This window comes from Thermoascus crustaceus (genome assembly GCF_041956765.1).
Source record: "Thermoascus crustaceus strain CBS 181.67 unplaced genomic scaffold VTN00scaffold_2, whole genome shotgun sequence".
Classification (NCBI taxonomy): domain Eukaryota; kingdom Fungi; phylum Ascomycota; class Eurotiomycetes; order Eurotiales; family Thermoascaceae; genus Thermoascus; species Thermoascus crustaceus.
In genome coordinates, this window is record NW_027192528.1 from 1,942,531 (window position 1) to 1,961,335 (window position 18,805).

General features: G+C 50.1%; 7 protein-coding genes and 1 non-coding gene across 8 annotated transcripts; 4 read left to right on the plus strand and 4 right to left on the minus strand.

Moving 5' to 3' along the window:
- Positions 1–259: 259 nt before the first annotated feature.
- On the plus strand, positions 260–841 carry VTN00DRAFT_4237 (uncharacterized protein; the record flags this gene model as incomplete). Its single annotated transcript, XM_069430643.1, has 1 exon — positions 260–841. The coding sequence occupies one exon, from the start codon at positions 260–262 to the stop codon at positions 839–841; it is 582 nt and encodes a 193-aa protein (XP_069289758.1).
- Positions 842–1,520: 679 nt separating this feature from the next.
- VTN00DRAFT_4238 (uncharacterized protein) lies at positions 1,521–2,616 on the minus strand (the record flags this gene model as incomplete). The annotated part of the gene is made up of 3 exons (XM_069430644.1): positions 1,521–1,881; positions 1,957–2,166; positions 2,306–2,616. 3 exons carry the CDS (start codon positions 2,614–2,616, stop codon positions 1,521–1,523), a joined length of 882 nt encoding a protein of 293 aa, XP_069289759.1.
- Positions 2,617–4,219: 1,603 nt separating this feature from the next.
- On the minus strand, positions 4,220–4,301 carry VTN00DRAFT_t77. The gene has a single exon. It is a non-coding gene; the product is annotated as a tRNA-Gln (tRNA).
- A 1,011-nt stretch (positions 4,302–5,312) lies between these two features.
- Positions 5,313–5,975, plus strand: VTN00DRAFT_4239 (uncharacterized protein; the record flags this gene model as incomplete). The annotated part of the gene is made up of 2 exons (XM_069430645.1): positions 5,313–5,384; positions 5,490–5,975. The coding sequence occupies 2 exons, from the start codon at positions 5,313–5,315 to the stop codon at positions 5,973–5,975; spliced, it is 558 nt and encodes a 185-aa protein (XP_069289760.1).
- A 747-nt stretch (positions 5,976–6,722) lies between these two features.
- Positions 6,723–7,291, plus strand: VTN00DRAFT_4240 (uncharacterized protein; the record flags this gene model as incomplete). The annotated part of the gene is made up of 2 exons (XM_069430647.1): positions 6,723–6,852; positions 6,999–7,291. 2 exons carry the CDS (start codon positions 6,723–6,725, stop codon positions 7,289–7,291), a joined length of 423 nt encoding a protein of 140 aa, XP_069289761.1.
- An 837-nt stretch (positions 7,292–8,128) lies between these two features.
- On the minus strand, positions 8,129–11,387 carry VTN00DRAFT_4241 (uncharacterized protein; the record flags this gene model as incomplete). Its single annotated transcript, XM_069430648.1, has 5 exons — positions 8,129–9,880; positions 9,935–10,496; positions 10,660–10,832; positions 10,932–11,101; positions 11,231–11,387. 5 exons carry the CDS (start codon positions 11,385–11,387, stop codon positions 8,129–8,131), a joined length of 2,814 nt encoding a protein of 937 aa, XP_069289762.1.
- A 3,040-nt stretch (positions 11,388–14,427) lies between these two features.
- Positions 14,428–15,402, plus strand: VTN00DRAFT_4242 (uncharacterized protein; the record flags this gene model as incomplete). The annotated part of the gene is made up of 1 exon (XM_069430649.1): positions 14,428–15,402. The coding sequence occupies one exon, from the start codon at positions 14,428–14,430 to the stop codon at positions 15,400–15,402; it is 975 nt and encodes a 324-aa protein (XP_069289763.1).
- A 740-nt stretch (positions 15,403–16,142) lies between these two features.
- On the minus strand, positions 16,143–17,021 carry VTN00DRAFT_4243 (uncharacterized protein; the record flags this gene model as incomplete). Its single annotated transcript, XM_069430650.1, has 3 exons — positions 16,143–16,208; positions 16,317–16,416; positions 16,585–17,021. The coding sequence occupies 3 exons, from the start codon at positions 17,019–17,021 to the stop codon at positions 16,143–16,145; spliced, it is 603 nt and encodes a 200-aa protein (XP_069289764.1).
- Between the last annotated feature and the right edge of the window lie 1,784 nt (positions 17,022–18,805).

Consider the following 18,805-nt stretch of genomic DNA (forward strand, 5'->3'; position numbering starts at 1 on the left):
GGCTTTCTGATGTACTGCCTTCGTCCCTGGGTTGCATCCGCTCTAGACGAGTGTGTCGGGGCAAGGGAGGCAATGAATGGCATGGAACGGCTGTATGTGATGTATCTAGTGTTTCGAATCAAAAGATGTAAATCAATATATGTTGCGTCGTACCGCCTCACCGTCTCTCACTGCCCGTTTGACAAAAATGATTCAAATTTGGGTTGACTTAGTGAAATTGACGTTGAGTGGGGTAACCCCCCTTTTTGCCGGTTACAACATGCCACTGCTTGAAGATTCAAGTCAAACACAGACCAAGACGCCATTCAACGTCACCGAAGCATCACTAAACGCCCTCGTCATGAACTTCACTCTTTCCGTGATCCCTGAGTTCAATTTTTGGCCTATATCCGCGAACGTGACCCGACATCAGCTGCGTCCACAGTACTCACTTTCTCAACCGGTGAATCTTATTCTGCCATATGCCCTGACGTTGGCGCTGACCTTCCCCTTGGTGTTGGTCGGTCTGTGGGCCCTGAGGAAGAATGGTGTGTCTGCAACCGATAATGGATTTCTTCAGATCCTCACGACGACAAGGGGAAGTAGAACCCTGGATCGGCTCGCCGCGGGCGGGTGCCTGGGAGGGCAGGAGAATATACCCGCTTCCCTCAAACGTCTGCAGGTGCGGTATGGAGAGCTGGTGAACCCTACTATCAACAACCAAGGCCAAAGCCATACTCGGCAGGAGCAAGAAGAAGAAGAAGAAGAAGAAAGACAATCTGCTTCACATAGAGGCCAGATCTCTCTGGCTGGCTTTGGGACAGAAGACGAAGTTATTCCTATTATGGTCGGAAGACCGTAAGGGAACGCTGACCAGAAGAAACAAGAAGGATGAAAATCCATCATGAGCCTAACCCTTTGATTTATTCAGAAAAACACTCTCGACTAGTATTCGTGTTTCCCCTTTTCATGAAGGACATGATGTGCATATACATGCATGTGCCAGGTAATGTATATATCTATTACCACTCCCAACACCTTCATTCATCTCAAATTGCTAAAACCCCAATGACCCATGCATCATGAATCATACCTCCTTTTTTCACTTTTCTCAGCAAGAACCAACTCCGCCATGATTCTAGACTCTAGACCCTAGCCCCCATATCCTGCAGTGCCCCAGAGGTGCATGCAGTACCTTGTTTTGGAAAAGAAAAGTGTGTTGCACGCGAGCCCTGGCCTTGGTGGCTTTCACCCTCCATGTCGAACAGCGCTATGTATATATTCATGGGCAAAGAAAAGTCTTGCTTTTTGAGAGCATTTTCATGGCTTTAAGCGATGAGGTTATGTCTCTCTAAGTGTCGCGTCTATAACAACTTTTTGGTGGACCGGTGGTATGAATGAGACTCGTCTTCCTGGTCTGGGTCGATATTTTCCTCCCATGTAGCCAATCGCTATAGAGGTCGTTCGTTTCTCACGCTTGGCAATCATCCCGTCGGAAACCCATGGCAATATTAGACAGGAAAAGAAAATATCCACGAGCATTAATCTGAGATTAATGGGCCTTGGCTTTTTCCTTTCCCCATGGAAGAAGAAGCAGAAGAAGGAGGGAAAGCAGCAATGCCATCTTCCTCCTGATAGAGGCCGTTCTCCTGAATATACCTGACCACATCATCCGGCGTGAGGTAGTCGATACTCATCTGCCGCCTCAGGAGCAGCCTGACCTTGGTACTCGAGATCTCATTCGGGATGACCTGGGGGATGTAGTAGATCTTGTCGTCCCACTGCTTGAGGCTGGCCAGCGCCTCGTCGACGTCGGTGCCTGCCCGCTCCACCACGAAGACGCCGAAGTCGCCCAGGATGTGCTCGAGGTCGTGGGGGCTCCAGACGCCGGGTTGGGACATGCTGGAAATAGCAACAGTCAGAGGCAAAGAATTAGAGAATTGAAGAATTACTTGGATGTATAGTATATAAACTCACGTCTGGATTAAGTCCGCCCCCGCGAGAAGAGCGATTCGTACTCTTGTCCGCTTTCCGTTGGTGTCCTCCACACCGCCAAGGACGGTGTTGATCTCGTGGTCGAAGTGGTCGAGGACCTTGGCTGTTGGCACGTACTCGGTCTGGATCGCCTCCCAGGGGTCCACGGCGATCCATTTTGATGGTTGCACGGCCAGTTGGCACATTTGGACTCTGTAACCAGTGTTAGTTTGGGGTTTAGTTAGCTTGTCTATTTTGTTTCTCGAGCACTGTTCTGGCTCGTTCCCCTTGTACAGTAGATAATGGGGAAGGTCCCAGCAATAAATAAGAAAAGACGGGCATAATTGCTCACCTGTGAGTCGCCGGTGCCAGGCCAACCTTCTTGTACGCGTCCGACACGGGTGACATATAGCCCCCGACGACTTCGAAGTTGCCATTCATGCGCGCAAAGTCCGAAGCCATGGCGAACATCCGCAGATGGAGAAGTGTAGGTGGTGAGAAACTGCCACAGGCCACCAGCACCAGTGGTATCTTCCCCGGCTGGGTTTGCTGCCGTCGCAGCTTCTGCGTGGGAAACTGGTAGTTCTCCGGCGTCATCTCGGATGCCACCAGCGGGAGGTGATGAGGGGGTTGCTCATTCAGGATTTGGTTTTGGGAATCCATTGCAACAGTTGGAATGACCGGGATGAGACGGGATGCTCATTAAACAATTCAATAGAAGCCAGTGGAGGAAGCTGTCATGCTGAAGCCGTGATATCAAGGCTGAAAAGCGGTCTTTTTTCTGATGACAAATATAACATGTACTGGTCTTGAATTTGCAATTACCCCAGTAACTAATATTCCACCGGACAATGACTTGAGAAGAGCTTCTCTGCCCCCCTCTGGGCTTCTTTCTACCCCTCCGGGCTGGCCAAGACGGTGGAGGTCTGTTTAAGGCATCTGGATGGCAGTCCCGAGGTCCAGTACGGAAGTAAGAAGTATGCCGGGGCTAAAACAGTCATATGCGTCACGTGATATAATTCCCGCGATATCGATAAGGATCAGCTCCGGAGTTCTCGGCCGACGAAGTGATCTCACTTAAGGCATCCATATCTGGGCAAAGGGGGAATCTGATAAGATGCAGGTATCAGAAGAGGCTGACCTATGTAATGGGGTTTGATGTTGAAGTGGCAAAGGTCATGGGACAAGATCTACGGCCTTCTACTGACGATAAGATTAAGGTTATTTGCCCATAGAGGCATATACCTACCACCTGGAAGTGTCAATCGAAAATGTCCACTATCTTGTCGATTGCTGTTTTCCCATTAAGCACCTGCTTCTTTGCGCCTCTGCTAAGAACTTCTTACCCCCACGCTGCTCCCTCCTGCTTGGACACTGCTTCTACTTGTTGCTGCTCTTGCATGCTCTTCCTAAGCTCCTTTCTGCAAGGCCTGCCGTTATTCTCCTCTGCTCTCAGATGAATACATCCCTCATGATTCACTGTTTTGACACTATTTACTTTAGGGAAAAGAAGAAGACCAAAGAAGGAAGAAAAAGAGAACGAATAGGACGGTAGAGGAAAAGGAGCTTAAGAGACTCGTTCTTGGATGCCGATTAGGGTAGTACAGAATGACCGGCCCCGCGCGCTCTTCTGCACTCCTCATTAGCAGAGCAATTCTCCTCTTGCTACAATTGTGACTACCTAGACAAATATGTATCAGACGTAATCTGTTTCCTTTTTTTCCTTCTCTATCCGTCATAGAAGTCAGAGCACGTGTAATTGAGAATGCCTATGTTATAATCAACATGTATCTACTTCCCATGCTGTCTATAGTAGGTTGCTATATCTTTCAGCATCTCCTCCCCCTGTCCAAGCCACCTAGCTTGCTGCTTTTGCTATATTGCAATCTGGGCTAGCTTTGCCTAGGGTCTGTAACCTATTATTGTGTCCGGGTACCCTCCAATAGCTTCAAATCACATGGGTATAAAATAGCAATCACCAAGCCACTGGGTTGCAGGGGAGGGGGTGCCGAAAGATAGTATGATTCAGTAGTATAGGTTGGAGAAGAGGTAAGTAAAAAGAAAAACTAAGGTCCTACCGCGGATCGGACGCGGGTCTTCAGGATCAAAATTGGGCATGTTAGCAGGATGAATTGAGTGTGGAGAAGAAGTGAAGGGGTCTTTGATATGTTCAAATTCATATGTGTATGTCATGAACGTGTCGGCTGCCTTTGCGAGAAAGGGTGAAAAAAATTCAGGCCACAGGCTGATCGCGGAGTCAGCAGTCAGGTCCTGCCCGGATTCGAACCGGGGTTAGCGGAAATTTTAAGCATCAAAATCCGCTGTGCTAACCACTACACTACAGGACCGTCTCCTTAGTTACTGATATTTTTTAAAAGCTGAAATTGCACACGGGGTTAAGATAGGTTAATCGATGGATTGCGCGCGGGTGTAGGAAGTAGGAAGCAGGCTGACTGTGAGGTTGATATAGGCGAGCTGGTCAGGCCGGCTAGGTCCGAGCCGGCAACCTCCAACACTACACTATAGGACTGTGTCACTGTGATTATGGAATGAGATAAGGCCCATCTCTTGCATCCTTGCAAAGACACTGCGAACAAGAATATGCATTATTTCTAATCCCCATGTTAGCCAGTAGAATACATTTTACACTATTCTGACCATTCAGAGCACATGAAGCTAAAGGCAGTCTGTCTTCTACCAATGTCCAAGGCTTCTAGGGCCCGGCAGTAAGCATTCTGCCACATGGTCTAAAGGTGGTTTGGCAGTTTGGCAGTGCCTTGGCAGGAGGGGGCTTTGACAGTGATACTCCGTATGCCCCCCTGCTGCGGCTCCATCGCGTAAGAAAAGGCAGCCGACACAATTCATTTATTTAGCTACGTAGACACATTTAACGTGATGAGTATTTGATGAAAGATGGATTGTTTCAATTATGTAGTCTTAGACCACTGTGTGATGATCTCCTGCATAGGATCGCCACAGAGTTTCATGTGCCCGGGTCCGGCTCAGAAATCTCCTCCAAATGAGAACTGGTTCCTTTATTAGACAATATAGGCTAGTCAGATCAATTTTAAATCATTTGTTGCTGTAGCATGTGGTGCCTAGTAGTAAGTCGTCCACTTCGGGCGCCAAGGCCGCACCTGGCCTTGCGGAGCGGACAGCATCCCTAAGCTTCAGGAACTCAACTCTGAACGCATCCTTCTCCACACATTATTTTCTCCTTACAGCATAACGCCACTCGGGGATAAGCTTTATTTCTCCAACTGTGATATCTGACCTTGTTTAATAGGGTTCCATAAGAATTCCTACATCCGTCTCCAACAAATCTCCCCCGCATATCGTCATACCCAGCGCACGCAAACATGCCGTATCTTCCAACGTCCCAGGCGTTCCTGGAGCAGTCTGCTTTGCTGCTGGAGGCGTATCCTGACTCGGTATGTATTCTATCTACGTCAAACTTGTTTTCGTTCCATCCATACCCATGAGAAAGAAATCCAGATTTTATTTGTGCATTTGACTAACTGGCTCCCTTACTTTAGACTAGAATAACAACCCGCTACAGCTACCCGTCTCGCACTCCCTCAAAATCATCCAAGTCCAACAAACCTACTCCTACAGAGCCTACCGAGAACCCCTCCGAATCCACCCAACAGCAGCAGCAGCAGCCACAACAACAGACCCCAATCGCGACTCTCACCTTGAAGACCTACAACCCTTCCACGGGGGTATGTCTGAAGTACCGCACGAACAAAGCCGCGGAAGTGGGACGGTTGATAACTGGTCTGGGAAAACTGGCAAGTGGAGCGAAGGTCTCGGATCTTGGTCTTGGAACGACAACGACGACACCTGCACCTGGTGCTGCGGCGGCCACAATTGGAGGGGACGTTGAGATGACAGATGCACCTGCGCCTGCGCCGGTGGATGAGAGCAGTGCCGGTACCGCCGCTGCGGCGGCTGGAAAGGTGGAAGCTGGGGCTGCTAAGGGTGGGAAGTCGAAGAAGAAAGGCGGGAAGGGCAAGCGATGAAGACGCGACTGGCTTGCTGCAGGTGTGCTGCGGTGGCTTGGACCGCGATATGGGCTGCATGCCGCTGACTTTCATCGGGGGCTGGGCTTGGTTAAGCTGTAACGTTTTGCTCCCGTCTATACAATCCACCGATCGGAACGCCTATTACCCGCTTCGAAAGTTTCTCTTTGGACTAAGGAAACGAGGAGCCGACAGAGTCACTGATAGCCGCACTTGCCGTTGTGTCTGCGCGCGACACCCGTCGTTTTCTTACCTACGGTGTCCATGCTGCTCACCGTTTAGAGCTGATGAAGCTGATGAAGAGGATCTGTATGATGCAAAACAAACAGAACTTGGGGCCAGTCTAGCAAAAAATTTTTTTTTCTTGACATGTCGAATGGACGAGAACACTGCATTACGCCTGTGGTGTGGAAATGTTGTGGCGCCTACGAGATCTCTTTTGATGTATGTATGTATGTATAATGATACCACATCTTTTTTTTTCTGCATATAGTGCCTATTATTGGGAGGGAGTATTGTATGTACTGTGTATACTTCTTTCTTCTCTTTCAGCAGCATGCAAGGAAAATCCTCAAATAGACAGTGTCTTTACTCTAAGTGACACGCATGATCTCGACGAATCAGTTGAGTTTCAACTCGTCTCAGTCAGAATATCATTATCTCGGATAAGACAGCGCATGCTATAACTTTCAATCACCTAGCTAGACTACTCTGAGATAAGCATAAGCGATTCAGAAGCTGCGCGAGATGATGGTAGATAGCCAGGCGGCACCGATGCCGCATCCGTATCTGGAGGTCATCAAGATGGACGTCTCGTCCGATGCGAGCATCAGGGCTGCGAGGAAGACAGTGGAGGAGAGATTTGGGAGGTTGGACGGTTAGTAAACCCTATACCTAAGTCTTTCTGTTCTCATTTATTTTATCCGTTCTGTTTTTAATGAGATTTTTTTCATATATGGTATTATACGAACCTCTGTTAGAATGTATGTACTCTAATAGCTTTTATGTTTGGATGGATAACAGTCCTCATCAACAACGCCGCCATCTCGATGATCGAACACGACACCAACACAGACGACACAGACGCAGACCCATCCAGCAGCACCAGCACCGTAACCGTAATGCACCCACCTCTTCCGAACATTCAACGTCAACGTTGCCAGCGTGGCCATCGTCATGGACGCATTTATCCCTCTCCTGCTCCGCAGATCATCACCGTCACCAACATCATCAACCACAGACAAAGAATTCAAACCCCGAATCATCAACATCTCCTCCAGCATCGGCGTGATGACCGACGCGCTCGCGGACCTTAGGAACCTTCACGGGCACCTCCCGGATGGGATACTCGGTGTCCAAAGCGGCCCTGAACCGACTGACGGTGGATTATATGAAGCTGTACGGACACAAACAACGACACCACCAAGATCAAGACCACGACAAGATTACCTCGAAAGTATAGATACAGATATGGATGGTATCTCGTTCTACTGCGCATGTCCGGGCCACTGCAAGACGGGGCTGAATGGGTTTCGGGGGGCCAGGGACCCATCGATGGGGCGATGGTGGTGGAGGAGTTGGTGCTTGCGGAGAGGGGGAGGTATGGGTTTGGGTTTTGGCGGTTTGTGGAGGAGGAAGGGGGGGATGAGGGTGCGGGAGTGGTAGTATGCAGGTACATATGTACATGTACGATGATGGGAGGGGAAATGTTATCTTCGAGACATGTCTTGACGGGCTAATATGTACTTAATCTACTTACTGTCTGTAAGATTTGGTACTAGACTGCAGCAACTGTATAGACCAACTATAGGTTTCTATCATAAAGTGTCTTTGTTCAAGGCGCTGGCTAATCAGAGCTAGTTGCATGTTGCATTTACCTGAATGCTGCCATATGCATGCCAAATCATGAAGTCTATATCCATCAATCGTACCTCGTGTCTACTGATGTACTGTACACGCTGCCATAAATAAACGCTTGCCTCCCTAGGCAGGTATGTTCGATATCGGAACCGGTCTAGGACGCCGTACTGTACCTCCGTGCCCTAAAGCTCCAAACAAATAATAACCTTTACCATGCAAACTTCTGAACAAAAATAAAAAGATAAAAAAGGAAACCATGTATACACCGGACAAGAAACGAAAACGATGATCGATCAACTGACAGGTTTATTGCACCTACCACAGATCAATCTCTGCTTTCCGTTTCTGGTCCTCGTCGCACGGAAGTTCGTGCCCTTGCAGTACTCGCACCGGAGGACCTCCCCTTCCTCGGTATCCCCTGTTAGAGAACTGCAGTCGCTGCTCAGCGCGCTGCCCACGCTTTGCTTTCGCCCAGGAGGCGGGATGTGTCTGGGATCCAGCAGGTTGGATGAGCGGTGAGCGCTCGCGACTTGCGCCGCGTGGGCAGTTTTACTCCAATACGCATAGCTCTGGTCCATCCAGAGGGGGACATCCCTCTGTGTGGCAGCAGGTGGCGTCGGAGACGAAGGTCGGGACTCAGGTTCTGGGGTGCGGATGATGGTAGGTTTCGACGGTGCGTCCACACCAGATCTCCGACTACTTTCCATAGATGATTTGTGAATAGAGGGTGGTGGGGATATGGTAGAGGCGGAGGGAGTTTCAGGGCCAGCCCTCACGGGGTTCTGTACCGGGCTCGAGTATCGTGACAGACGGCTTATGGATTTTCGAGGAGACGTACTTCGGGTCCTTGTGCTCTGGCCGTTGTCAACACTGGTGAGTTCGGTGCCAATAACCGAATTGCGCCAGGAAATTATCCGCTCCGAAGGGGTCTTGTGGGTCGATTCTCTGCCGATTGAGGACGCAATGCTATGGCGAGCCGAATTAGAGCGGCCCAAGATCTTCTTCGAAAATGTAGAGCTTGCGTCCCAGGATTCGTTACGCCGTTTTTGATGTGCGCAATCTTGTCGTAACACTTTTATTTTTCCTGAATAGTCTGCAGCGAGGATGATATTCCCACTTGGATGGGTAGAGCGAGCAAGATATGCAGGCGATTCATTGGCTTTGGGAGATCTAGTAGACTCAGTGGCCTGGGGTGTGGAAGAATTATTATCGTCCTTGCGCTGCACGACACCCTCCGATCTTGATCTTGAGTGCATCCTCGATTCAGCCTGGCTCACCAAGGTGATCGGAGGCGGATTACAGAGGTCGTACACAGGGTCACCCGAGAAACCAAGAAGTTGCTTTGTCTTGGTGGGGGCCATTATTGCAGACGTCACAATAGACGAATGAGTTTCAAAGATCTCAACAGCGCGCTTGTCCGACTCTTTCTCTCCCGGCCCGGTCGGCCAGATATACGGCCTGCGGTCCTCGCTCCCGCATATTATATACTTCCCGTCGTCGCTAAACGATGCGCGGATCTGGCTGCAGGTGTTCTCATTTCCACGAAACTTGGCCTCCAAGGTCCGATCTTTGAAATTGTACAGCCGGATTCTGGAATCATTGCTCGTAATCAGAAGCTTGACGTCTCCGTTTGGATCATTGGGAGGCTGGGTGATGGTGTCGATCCCTGTAATCTTGCTGCCCTTGGAATTGCGTCCGCGAGCCGAACGCACATGGATCTGTCCATGCGCCTTCAAACCGTCAGTCTCATAGAGGAGACATAGACCATTGAGGCATCCAGCAATTGAGTATTTGCCGTCTGGTGTAAAAGCAACAGCTGTGATCATATCCGGAACCGTCGCCCAAAATGCTACACTCTTGTCGGGAATACTCCAGAGCCGTAGCTTTGAATCGAGCGAACCAGCTAGGAAGAACCGATCGTCGCGTGGATGAAATTGGATCGAAGTGACAAAGTCACTGTGTTTAAAACAACATAAGCATTCGGATCTGCTGACGTGCCACAGTCGGACAGTTCTGTCCATTGACGTGGATAACAGGAAGTTGTTCTAGTACCCGTTAGCATGGGGGCGCCGCTTATGAGAAAAAGTAGGCTTATATACTTTACTCCAACTCAAGTCCAGCACACACCCGGTGTGCCCTTCGTACACTCGTATCGGCTTCGACTTAAATACTGGAGCAGTCAAACGCAGCCCTGCCTGCTCGCCCTTGGCTTCCTCCTCTTCGAGTTCATGTTCCTGCCGATCCTCCGAAGTTGAGATCACAGCCCAGACTCGGACCTTTCTGTCTTGCCCCGCGGTGGCTAAGTATTTCCCGTCCTTTGAGAACTCCATAGTCCAGACTGCCCTCTCGGTTTTTGAGCCATATTGTGCTTCGGATGCTGCTGTTGACGGAGCATTCTTATCCAAAGCATCGCCTGGCATATCAGCACCCTGAAGCTCCTGCGCGACAAACACGCGATCGAAGGTTTTCCGTTTCTTGTAATGCGCTCTGACTCTGATGTATTTGGGTGGTGGAGGAAATCGGGGGATGAACCCTATCGGTTGCGCAAAGACTTCAGCATCCATCCGGTCGTCATCCAGTTCAGATTCATTGTCGTTTAGGTCTGAGAACTGGCCCTTTCTCTTATTGCCGATAAATCGGCTCAGAAAAGAGACGCCTTTCCTGTCGGTAGATGCATAGTTAGCTGGTCCAAGCTGGCATGGCCGATGTTACGGTGTACGCATGTCGCGCGATAAGCATTGCTTGACAGTATTACAATGCGGGGTAATTGACAAAAGGGGTAGGCAACAGCAACCCGTCGCTTCGCTGCCGAGAGAACACTCACTTCTTCTCCTTCGAAGGCTTTTGGGGTGGCCCGGTGTCTCTCTGTATTGGACCCTGCTCTGTTGGGCTGAAGTTGGACGCCCCGTCAGTTCCGCCTGCTTCCGCCTCGTGGGATGCCTGTCCGCGTAGCTTTAAAGGGATGGACTTCTCAGTATTCGTTCGTTTGAGGATATGCTGGCACCCAGAACGGTCAGCGGAGAGTCCCTAGCCGGTTCGACCCGAGTATAGAAGTTATATAATATGATTAGCTGGTAAAGACTCCATTGCGCGTACCTGAGATAGCGGATCTATCGCGCTCTGAGATTCCTCGCCAGCCTCCGCGAGGGCCTGGAATGATGGGCTCCTCGCGAACGACGCATTTGCTTGGCTGGCAGGGAGCACTCGGGAGGGCCTGCGCGCATCTCTCTGACTGTTGGAGCCCGATGCGACATTCGATGTCGTTGCTAGAAGGGGTCAGAGAAGTCAGCGACGAGCTTCGCAGCACGTTCCCGGAGCCGGTCGGCTTGTTGAGGCTTGCGATTGCGCCAGGAGGGTCAATTGCACGCAGGACGATGCCACACAGTCGTACATACCAACGTGGAGAGTGTGAGACCTCAGAGGTTCGGGCTTCGTGCCCCTGGAGCTCACAGTGCCACTGCTGCTGGACGCCAGGACGGTCGAGGCTTGCGAGACAGCAGACGGATCACGACTACCAGCGGCGCCCTTGGTCGTGCTCGGCACATCCGCCATGCTGGACAAAGAGTCGGCATTGGAGGGGGGACATGTGCGAGGAGACCAGGAGAAGAGAAGAAAAGGCCCAAGAGCTCATGAGATGGATGACATCAAGGGGTAAGGTTGAACGTTCTGGCCGTTTTAGGCTCGCCTGACAGCGCTCGCTACCACGCCTGTGATTGTCTCCATCCAGACCCGTGCTATCCGCGCTTCTCTCGACGGCAGACCCGTTCCGCGCGCCACTTCCGGTCAAAAAAGGTCCCTCCGCTGCTTAGGACGTTTCGCGCGCTTGATCGCTGCTGTCGATATCCCTATCGAGTCCAGACCAGGCCCGTGGAGCTGTCAAGCGGAGGGGAAACGGCGTGAGATAGTCCACCACTCTACTGTCAGTCTTGCCGTCACGATCACCCGGTGCGGAGTATATGCTAATTCTATACTAAGCACCGGGTATATCGTTTCTCAGTGGCATAGTTGACACAAGAACATTCAATGTCTTGCCTTTGGTGGGAGATAATGTCCAATGCCCCACTTGTTTCAGATATCCGGCAGAATTACTGTCATATCCGGCCTGTCAGCTCCCCGGATGACGCGGAGTCTTAGGATTTTGAGATGTTATATGAGGTCTACGGCTGATGAGAACACCGGGGAAACATATACATCTATGCACGTCATTCCTAGGGCTGGCCCACCGGTGGAGATAAGTAGATGATCCTGCAAATCTTCAAGACGGATTTGCACTTCCTATGCTGACAACCCATACCAAACATCCCCAAGTCTGACACACAAAGATCATTTTCTTAACAGAATCATATCTAGCAGATTCCCGTTTAGGCTGTGCGAGGGGGGGGGGGGGTCTTGGGTCTGCCATCTTCAGCATGACACAAGGACGCCTGAATAAACTAGCACATACACAACTTGCTGATCTCACAGATCAGAAACGAAATCTTAGCTTACGAACCCTATCCATACAGTAATACTTGATAAAGCAACTAAAGATACAAGTGCTTACCCTGGGGCAGCTGATACCAGATTCTCTTCTCATTTCACTGCATCGACCGTACTAAAAATCTCCAGGAAGACAGCTGCTACCGACAATATGGAACGGAGATTACCTTTTTTCGTTTTCTGCAAGAAGAACTTCTTCCTTGATTCCTGAGATGCGCAATTATCAGTGACGCTCCAATCTTAACAATTCCTGGAAAAGGAAAGACCAAGGCAATGATTCGTCGCCAGTAAATCGTGTACCCGCGATTAGCGCTTCATTCACCATCGTCAAGTGCAGCTTCGAGGAATAACGTCATTGTCCATGGCAAGTGACAGGCCATTCGAGGCTTTGGCGTCCACAGCATGGCGCCGTCGATCTTCATCTCGAGCCGGACTCTTGACGAATCCTACAGGACTAGTCCGTACAGCAGTGTACTGTGTATTAAAATGTCTTGATTCTTCGAGAGTCCTACCGGTTCTGTGGACTCCGATGGCCTTCAATATGCCCATTACCGTGGAGAGTTCCCGCCAACGATAGATCGCCCAACCAAGAAACGCAGATGAACATTGACCGTGTCTGAGATCGCGTAGTCGTTTTGACGTCAACTACCCCGGACTGTCTGCTACGGTTGCTGGCGCAGCTCTGGAGCGATCTGATCTACTTTAGTTTCTCCAATAGTATGCTCCAACTCGCGCCAAGAGATGTGACAGGCTCGCAGCAAACGTCATTATACGAGAGGATCGTTTTCCTTATCTGAATGATATACTAGAGTACAGGCCATGCCATCTACGGTCCTCTCCGCGGCAGGCACCTCCCGCCGCCTTAAAGCCAGGGACGCCGGCGTATACTGCCACCATGAATGGACTCCGCAGGGATAACCCTGGCTGTTCTTTTCTTCAGTCACTGCTAGGACATGGTAATGATGTATGTATTCTTGAAATCGAACACCACTTTGGATCAACTTTCGATCCCTACGTAACGCTGTATCAACCTTCTAATCATACTAAATAAACTACTATCAGATGTACTTACCTAAGGTATGCACAGCACTAACCAATCTTTGATTAAAGCCACTTCTATGGAGGCAATATGCTCCGATAGTAGACGTAAGTACTAGGCTAGTTACCTAACTGTAGACTTAAGAATCTCGACCCCATGCCATAACTTTAATCTTCTTGGGATCCTGCTCTACGTTCCCCCTCTCTCCTCGACACTAGTCTTATGCTTTCCAATCGCGTTACCAAGACGTGCATCAGTGTACACTCCCAGTAGCTGCTTCTGTACGCACAGGCTGTACTGTAACTCCGACAGAACCCAGGTAGTTCTGACCAGAACAGCATGCACCCTTAGGGGTTTACTAAACACCCGAGCTTTGTCGCATTCCATCTGTCGCCTTGATTCTGTACACACTCACAAATCGAGCAGCGTCACACTGTACAACTGACACGCTAATACATACATACATGTACGTGTGTACGACATGTAAGATGGACAAGACTGCCAGGGTCCTGCAGGGATCTCCACCGAAAACATCAGATCGAGGCCGCAGCCTCGTTTCGGACGGTCATGAGGTACATACCTAGTGAGGCGCCAGGGAAAAAAAGCAAGCCCCTTTGGCCCCCTGTCCCAAATCCTTCGATTGGTTACACCCGTGCCTGTGTCGTTCGCCTGGGCTGGGCAGGCCGTGAGATTCTTTCTCGAGGGCTTGCAGACTTACGCGCCAGGATTCTCCGCATCCTAGGGCGATCCTCTAAGGTGGCGTACGGAATCCTCTTCCTCTGCAAGCCATCACATGAAAAGGACGCACTGGGTCTCTTGTGTCTTAAATGGGGGAGTTCTTTGAGCCTTTTGCGGTCTTACTAACCACCATTTTTCTCTATATACAAACTGAAGTGCTTGCCCACCTGGCTTTCGAGACCTGTCACAGACCCAATTGCTCATGCTTTTCCCGTCATGGATCCAAAGTGGTAAGGTGCTAGACCATGCTTGTTGGTCCCTTGCGCAAAAAAAAGGCAGCCATCCTTCCCCCTCCATACGGTGAGACCATCGTTTTAAGTAGTATCCTCCAAGGGAATGGCGGAGAAGATCTGGAGCAGTCTTGGTCATGATCAACCGCTACGCCGCGATCTCTTCACCTTTTCTGCCAATCCAAAACCCCCAACCCATCTCTCTTTTTCCTTCTCATATGCACCATCACCACAGCCCCGCCAACCCAAAAGACCACGACCGCTGAACGACGTCGACGGAGAAGGCTCCGGCAAAACCCAGAAGAAACGCCGTCTGGGTCTGATCCTCATCACCTCCCGCCTCAGTCCTCCATTCTCCCTTCCCGCGACGTACATTGTCAGCCGCGGGGCCTCGAAGATCGCGGTGTGGGCGAAGCAGAAGGCTCTGGGCCGCAGTCTGCTCCGCAAAGCGGCCATCATGAATCAGATCCGCAGGCGTGCGCTTCAACTGAAGGAATGCGACCCGGTGGGATTCGAGATGGCCAGGAAGGCTTTTCCTTCGAAGGGGTTCTCGGTGGTGCCTTCGACGATTGTATATCTTTCATCACCGGATTCTAATCCGAATACGATGATGGCTCATGGCGTGATGTTTCCGCATGGGTCGATACCTATACCTTTTGGGACATATCCACCGGAGAGGGAGGAGAGACGACATCCTTCCCCGTTTAATTCTTCATTTTACCAGCGATGGCATCTTCCGTCTCTTTCACAACCTATCATGAGGCCTCGCGAGACCCCGTCTCCGTCACCATCCCCCGCGACTCCCCGCAGACAATACATCCCTCTCCCGCCGTCCCCGCTAAGTTTGATAAACTACGACGTCTTCGACGACGAGCACGACTATTTTGACAGCAACGGTGAAAGCGGCGACAGACACGACGACAATAACAAGGATGGCCTTATATATAGCGACTTTAACGTTCTCGAGCCTTCGGAGCCCGTGGTCGAGGATCATGACTCGCTTTCTGCGTTCGACAGTCTTTGTTTTTGGGGCCGGTGGGCGAGGGAGTCGGAGGATTTGAAGGAAGATGGGAAAGGATAGGTTCTTATGTCAGGTTCGGACGAAGAAGAAAAAAGTTGTTATAATTTTGATCTATATTTCAACTTATCAAGAAAGCAGCGTGTGTCAGCATATAAATCAGAATTTTACAAAAAGAACAACACGATGTACAGGTAAAAGAAGAAAAAAAAAGTATTGAGATGTGTACTTATACTGCTTCTGACTACTTTCTTTTTTCTGATCCACCCTTTCTATATACTGTGTTTTGACGTATGTACGGTAACCATTTTGTCACGTCTTGTAGGTCGCACAAAACCCTACCATTAACTGCTCTGTGGCACCTTCTAACCTGCGCTATACAACCAATAAGCTTCCTCGAATCTGGTTGAGTACCTACCTAATGATCTTTTCTAGACTTTTTTTTAGTTTGTAGTGTACGGCAATCTAGTATACCATTGTCTTCCGATACAGTCTTCAAATCACTGTAATGTAGACGGGCTTATCTACAATAAGGTACATCAATAATCATTCCTGAGTAACTAACTACTAGTGGGTTAGGTACTTTCTATCAAACGGGTCATCATAATGTCATGGAATGTCGCACTCGATCTAGCCTAGGCCTAGGTAACTTTCCTAAGGACAGAGAGACAGAAAACTTGCACCCCGTGGATTAATCCCGTCTCATCATGTTACATCAATCACATATCACATTAGGTAGGTAGGCACCTTAGCTCGTCCCGTCCCATTTCATCTCATCTCATGCATGATACACCTTTCATGGCTCAGCTCAGCCCAGCCCACAACTGCTGCAACTTCCGGGCGCGATCGTTCGCTATGTCGCACATCGCCTGTAGACAATAGACAAAGGAATTAATTAATTAATTAATTATAAAGAGATCTCTCTTTTGCTGTCTGGTCTTTTTTTTTGATAGGTAGGTATGTAGGTAAGTACACACCTGGATTATCTCCTCCTTCTCTTTCTCGATATCGCCGCGATCGATGCGGCGACGCATGTCCTGCATGATGACGTCTCGGCCGCGGCCGTTGACGAAGACTCTGTGGGCAGGAAGGAGGTTGGTTGGTTAGCTTGTTGGGGGTTTGAATTGAGAGATCTTTGCAGTTGACGTAGGGAGAGTGCTTAGGAACAATTGAAATGGAATCAATCATGTTATATTATGAACAGTGATTGCTTTCATTAGGTTATTCAGGAGATTAGGTACATACACGTATCTCAGCCCCGGAAACTTCCCCTCATACTCCTGATTCAGCGCCCTCAACTGCTCCTTCTCCCTCTCCGCTTCTGCCTCCGCACCCGCATTCAGATTCGCCTGTTCCTTGCGGCTCAGATCGCTCATGTGCTCCTTCTTGGCTGCTGACTCCCCCAACCGCGGATGCGACCCCAGGATGCCCTCCAGGACCTCTTTGTCTCGCGGGGAGTTGGCCGCGTGCAGGGCGGACATGCGGCCCCCGACAGCGTCGATGAGGGCCGTGTACGATGAGAACGGCTGGTTCGCGAGCACGGGGGCCATCAGGGTGTGGAGTTCGGGGGAGGGCTCGAAGAGGGTATCCAGGACGTGGAATTGGGTCTCTTGGGGAAGGGAGGGGAGGGAGGAGATTGGGGGGAGGGGTTGAGTTTCGGTGGCGGTGGGGTTGGAGGACATCTTTGGTTTTTCAGTTTGACGGGTTGGAAAGGGGGTTAAAGAAGATGATTTGTGTTGATCAGTGTTAGAGTAGAATAGAATAAAATATGGAGCTGCTCTGTATTGAGGTGAAAGAATCAAGGGAGCAATTATCTCGAGGCCTAACAGTCGATATCATCTGTCCCGCATCGGGGCCCTCCGAACGGCGGGCGCGGAGAGCTCCAGAAGCGCCCGAGGCACGCCAGCCAAGCTTCCCGTGTGGAGCTTCCCGAGCGTCGCTCCCAACGGCCAACGTCAACTGAGAATCGAGAGCTTCCCACGGCCGTGTTTCTAATTCTGTATCCTGCTTTCCATGGTTCATGACCACATCTGAAGCTGGTTCGTCGAAGGCTGGGACGCGGTGCTGCCGCTCACCGTGACAGCGGTTGCAAGCAGTCCTGAATACATTGTACAGCTGCGAGAAGCCCTGGCTTGTCAAACAGTTTCCATGTCGGGTTGTGGTTCCTGAGCGGAGATCGAATCTGAAACGCAGATAAAGGGGTATCCCTGCTATCAGGACATATGGAGCGTATCCTAGTGCTCAGGAACCGGAAGAGGACCAAATAGGCTCGAAAACAATCCTAATGGCAGCTTTTCCCCAGGAGATAGTTATGGCATCAAAAGAAGCAAAACCCTTGAACCAGAAAACTGAGCACTCGAAATCAAATTGATCTGAATTCTTGGCGATCTTGCTTCCTCATATTTCAGATTGGGCCCTGGCTGGTTCAGATTAGAATCGCAGACAGCAGACGGAGATTGACCATCATGTTTTGCGACGAATATCCCCAAGACGGGAATCTATGCTGCGGGGTGGGGAACGATGCGAAATCATATGGAATATGCCATCGACTCTTTTTGAAGAGGCGATCGACCTATTGCTGGAACGACTTGCAATTCTTCTAATCTGCCATGCAGCACCGACCATCTCATCGAATGAGATTATGTAAGAACCGGAGGAGCTCCTTTCGGAGATCTCACGATGGAAACGCCCACTTAAGCTGTGTGTTGTCTTTTCAGACAACGTTCCGAATATCCGTGACTGGCAGATGCATACGGATGCCCACCAAGACTGGCAATGCTCGCCTACCTAACAAGTCAGTGGGTGACAGATCAAGGCTAGATACATTCCCGCTTTCCCGACACTGGGGCTCACCATAAACCCTGGGCCCCTAAAGCGGGAAGGCCGGATAGCTAGCGAGGACGATGAGCTACGCTCACACTCCTGGGACCGTGGATTAAACCGGAGATCTCCGAAGGAATTGATTTTTTTTTGACTGACCGCCTTACTGCGTAAGACTGTATCAACTTGCACGTGATGAGCTTGGGACTGCCGCTTGAAGCAAGGTTATCTCTCCAGATTCATCAAACTAGGTTTCTGTCGAAAGGCAGAAAGACCGTCCAAATTTAGGGCAGAACGATTGTGCTTCATATGTGATAACTTGGAAGTCACCGACCGCGCAGTCCGAAATTGTAAACTTGGTGACGTCTCTATGGAAGCACAATCACGGTCACAACTGACATGCATGGCTACGCGCCGTGTTAAATTGTGCCATGTACAGAGTGTTTTGTGATTTGATGGTTTGGTGAAAGTGCACCGGCTAAAGATGTGACATGTCGAAGGAACCTGAGGGAGTCCCGCCCTTAGGCAGAGACCTCCCACCGGTCACCAGCCTAAAAAGCAGATCCCTTTATAATTGTGCATCTTCAAGCACAGGGAGAGAGAAACGTGACTGGACCACACCCATGCTTGCACTAATGGTTTCCAA